At 48.6% G+C, this 4,071-nt stretch overlaps 1 protein-coding gene across 1 annotated transcript; it reads left to right on the forward strand.

Annotated features, from left to right (window-relative positions):
* The first annotated feature begins 201 nt into the window (after window positions 1–201).
* On the forward strand, window positions 202–2,172 carry LOC133556911 (piggyBac transposable element-derived protein 4-like). Its single transcript, XM_061907262.1, has one exon. It carries the CDS (start codon window positions 202–204, stop codon window positions 2,170–2,172), a length of 1,971 nt encoding a protein of 656 aa, XP_061763246.1.
* The last annotated feature ends 1,899 nt before the right edge of the window (window positions 2,173–4,071 follow it).

Below are 4,071 nucleotides of genomic sequence, written 5' to 3' on the forward strand. Positions count from 1 at the left end.
CGCCCTAGCGAGCAGGACATGCATGCAGCGTCTGACGTCTGCGGAGCCCACAAAGAACCGGGAGCGGAAACAACGCGAACGCCGCATAAGCCTCAACTTTTTTTTTTCTTTTTTTTTTTCGGCGTCCGTCGGATGACCGCTTCGTGCCACATAAAGACGGCGGGAAGGGGGACTCATGCGGGGCCACTTTAACACCCCGACATGGCGACGGCAAGGGACGGAAGGGAGCTTTTTACCATTTTGGAAACCAGCGCGGATGCAGAAAGTAGTGCGGCGTGCGACGGCCAAGAGCACCCGCTGAACCTTTCGAGCGGCGTGAAGTGGTTCGAAATTCCGTTTAAAAAGCCAGGCGAGGAGGAGGAAGAAGACGGGGAGGAGGATGAGGAGGGAGAGGGCGAGAATGGAGACGCGAGCACGGCGGCGGGAAGCAGCCTCGGCTGCGACATCTTGGTGGTGACGCCGCGGAGCAATGGAGTCAAACACGAGGAGGAGGACACTTTGGAGGAGGGCTGCGTGTCCGCGAGCTGCTCCGACGACTCGGACCTCGACTTCTCCGACTTGGAAGAAGAGGAGGAGGAGCGCGCCGGCTTTCTCGGCTACAACGAGGACTTGTACGAGGACTGCACGTCCCCGGAGTTCTGGGGGGAACCGGACCAGGCGATCGCCATCGAGCCTTTCACCGCCGCCAGCGGGCCCCAGCACGCGCTGGGGGAAGACGCCGACACCCGCGACTATTTCCGGGTACTCTTCCCGGATTCCCTGCTCGAACACATGGTGGAACAAACAAACAACTACGCCCTCTACCGGCAGCGGAGGAGCGGCAAAGCGGACCCCCACTGGCACCCGACCCACGCCCGGGAGATGAGAGCTTACGTGGGCCTCAACATCCTCATGGGCGTCAACCAGTTGCCCGAGGCGGGCATGTACTGGGCCAGCGACATCTTTATAGGCAACGCGGGCTTTAAGAAGACGATGACCGCCAGGCGCTACGAGAAGCTCACCCAGTACCTCCAGCTGTGCGATAGGGAGGCGGAGCCTGTGCGTGGGGAGCGCGGCTACGACGGCCTCTTTAAGATCAGGCCTCTCCTGGACGTGCTGGAGAGCACCATGTGGGACGCCTACACGCCCAACCGGTGTCTGACCGTAGACAAGAGCGTTGTCGCCCCAGGGCGGTCCTCGCCCACCCACTCCATGCCCTCCAAGCCCCTGAGGAAAGGCCTGAGCGTGTGGATGCTGTGCGACTCGCGCTCGGGCTACTGCCACCGGGCCAGGATCCATGTGGGCCGGCCGAGTGAGGACCAAGCGGCGGTGCTCCAAGGGTACCGGGCGGTGACCTCGCTCGTGCACGGCCTGGAGGGTCAGTATCACCACCTCTTCATGGGCAGCTTCTTAACCTCTGTGCCGCTCCTCCAGAGGCTGCTGCGGGATGGACTCTACGCCTGCGGGCCCACCCAGTCGGGGCGGAAAGGTTACCCTGAGGTCCTGCGTCCTCGGAATGTGGGCAAGCTCGCGCAGGGCGAGTTCTATCAGTGCCAGCGGGGCAACCTGGTGGCGACGGTGACACGGGACGTCAAGGTGATTAGTTTCCTGTCCACCAACTCTGCACCGGGGATTGTGGGTATCAGTCCGGGGGAGCAGCACGGCGGGGAGGGGGACAGTGATAGCATGGACAGCTCGGGTTTGACCCTTGGCGTGCCGAGGCCGCTCCCCTTGTTGTTGTACCAGGAAAACATGCGGGGTGTGGATCTGTGCGACCAGTTGAGGGAGTGCTACCAGGTGGGCCGGCCGTGCAGGAAGTGGTGGCGCTACTTCCTGTGGTTCTACGTCAACCTGTGCATCGTCAACGCCTACATCGTCCTGAGGGAGAGCCGAGGGGGCGCGCCCCCGGCGGGCTGCAACGGGAAGCAGTTCACGCAGCGCCACTTCCGGGTGCGCCTGGCCCAGCTGCTCATCGGCGACTACCAGGGGGCGCGGGGCATGGAGAGGGCGGCCAGGAAGAGGCACGCCGACTCGCCCATCGAGTACGGACACCGCCTAGAGCGCATGTCGGAGCGCTCGCGGCGCTGCAGGAACTGCACCAACAAGGGACTACGGCACGAGAGTGTGTTCGGCTGCAAGATATGCAACGTGCATCTATGCAGAGGAGGCTGCTTCTCTGAGTTTCATAAGTGAAATGTTTTTTTCTTTTGCCATTTTTTTTAATATCCTTTCTGTAAAAGGAACAAAAACATTTTTAATTCCAAAGGCGACCACTACAAGTGCACAATATAGTCACACACTTAAGAGCTAGATAGAATAGAAGTATTACTGCACGTATAAATAGAGGTGATGAACTATTTTAAATTAGTCTAGAATGTTTTGGCGCATTGCCTCCTGTAACACTGACTGAATTGCCTTGTTTCACTTTTTTATATGTTTAAGGATTTTATATGATAAAAAGGAAACATTTCTGCACTTACTTTATTAGACCAGGAAGTGTTTACTATGGGAAGTTTATCTGTCTTTTTTCCAAAATAAATGCTGCATTATTATGTACCTGAATGAATTTTTCTCTTATTGTGCATACAACAAACAACCTACCTAGATATGTTTGTGTACATAAATCATTTCTTATTAGATTAGTTTATTTTACTGTGCTGACAAAGCTTGAAAAAATTGTGAAAAAACATCTCCTCTGACAGCAGCAGCCCCCATGTTGCTTCCAAATATAAACAGACGTTTAAACGTGTGTGTATATATATATATATATATATATATATATGTATGTGTGTGTATATATAATATACTGTAAATGTGTGTGTATATATATCTGTGTGTATATATGTATATATACACGTGTATATTTCTATATACAGCATATGTATGCATATATTGTGTGTGTATATATATATGTATGTGTGTGTATATATAATATACTGTAAATGTGTGTGTATATATGTATATATACACGTGTATATTTCTATATACAGCATATGTATGCATATATTGTGTGTGTATATATATATATATATATATATATATAAATATATATATATATATATATATATATATATATATATATATATATATATATATACATACACAAACACACACACATACAGTCATGGTCAAAAGTTTACATACACTTGTAAAGAACATAATGTCATGGCTGTCTTGAGTTTCCATTAATTTCTACAACTCTTATTTTTTTGTGATTGAGTGATTGGAGCACACACTTGTTAGTCACAAAAACAATTCATGAAGTTTGGTTCTTTCTTTCTATTGCTGGGTATTGTGACCAAACAGTTTCATTTTACCACAGAACATTCCTCCAGAAGGTCTTATCTTTGTCCATGTGATGTCAGATGAAAAAAATGTTGCTGTTTGGTCACAATACCAAGCAATATGTTTGGAGGAGAAAAAGTGAGGCCTTTAATTACAGGAATACCATTCCTACCGTCAACCATGGTGTTGGTAGTATTATGCTCTGGGCCTGTATTGCTGCCAATGGAACTGGCGCTTTAAATGGGACAATGAAAAAGGAGGATTACCTCCAAATTCTTCAGGACAACCTAAAATCAACAGCCCGGAGATTGGGTGTTCCAACAGGACAATGACCCCAAACACATGTCAAAAAGTGGCTAGAAATAAGGTTTCAAAATGACCTTCCCAAAATCCTGACTAAAACGTGTGGACAATGCTGAAGAAACAAGTCCATGTCAGAAAACCAACATATTTAGCTGAACTGCACCAATTTTGTGAAGAGGAGTGGTCAAATTCAACCAGAAGCTTGTGGATGGCTACCAAAAGTGCTTTATTGCAGTGAAACTTGCCAAAGGACATGTAACCAAATATTAACATTGCTGTATGTATACTTTTGACCCAGCAGATTTGGTCACATTTTCAGTAGACTCATAATAAATTCATAAAAGAACCAAACTTCATGAATGTTTTTTGTGACCAACAAGTATGTGCTCCAATCACACTATCACAAAACAATAAGAGTTGTAGAAATTATTGGAAACTCAAGACAGCCATGACATCATGTTCTTACCGCATTGCATCAACCTGATTGCTGCTTAAAAATTTTGC

The sequence above is a fragment of the Nerophis ophidion genome, linkage group LG07 (genome assembly GCF_033978795.1).
Source record: "Nerophis ophidion isolate RoL-2023_Sa linkage group LG07, RoL_Noph_v1.0, whole genome shotgun sequence".
NCBI lineage: Eukaryota > Metazoa > Chordata > Actinopteri > Syngnathiformes > Syngnathidae > Nerophis > Nerophis ophidion.

Coding starts and splice junctions, on each gene's coding strand:
- LOC133556911 (XM_061907262.1), top strand. CDS start 202: ATGGCGACGGCAAGGGACGGAAGGGAGCTTTTTACCATTTTGGAAACC.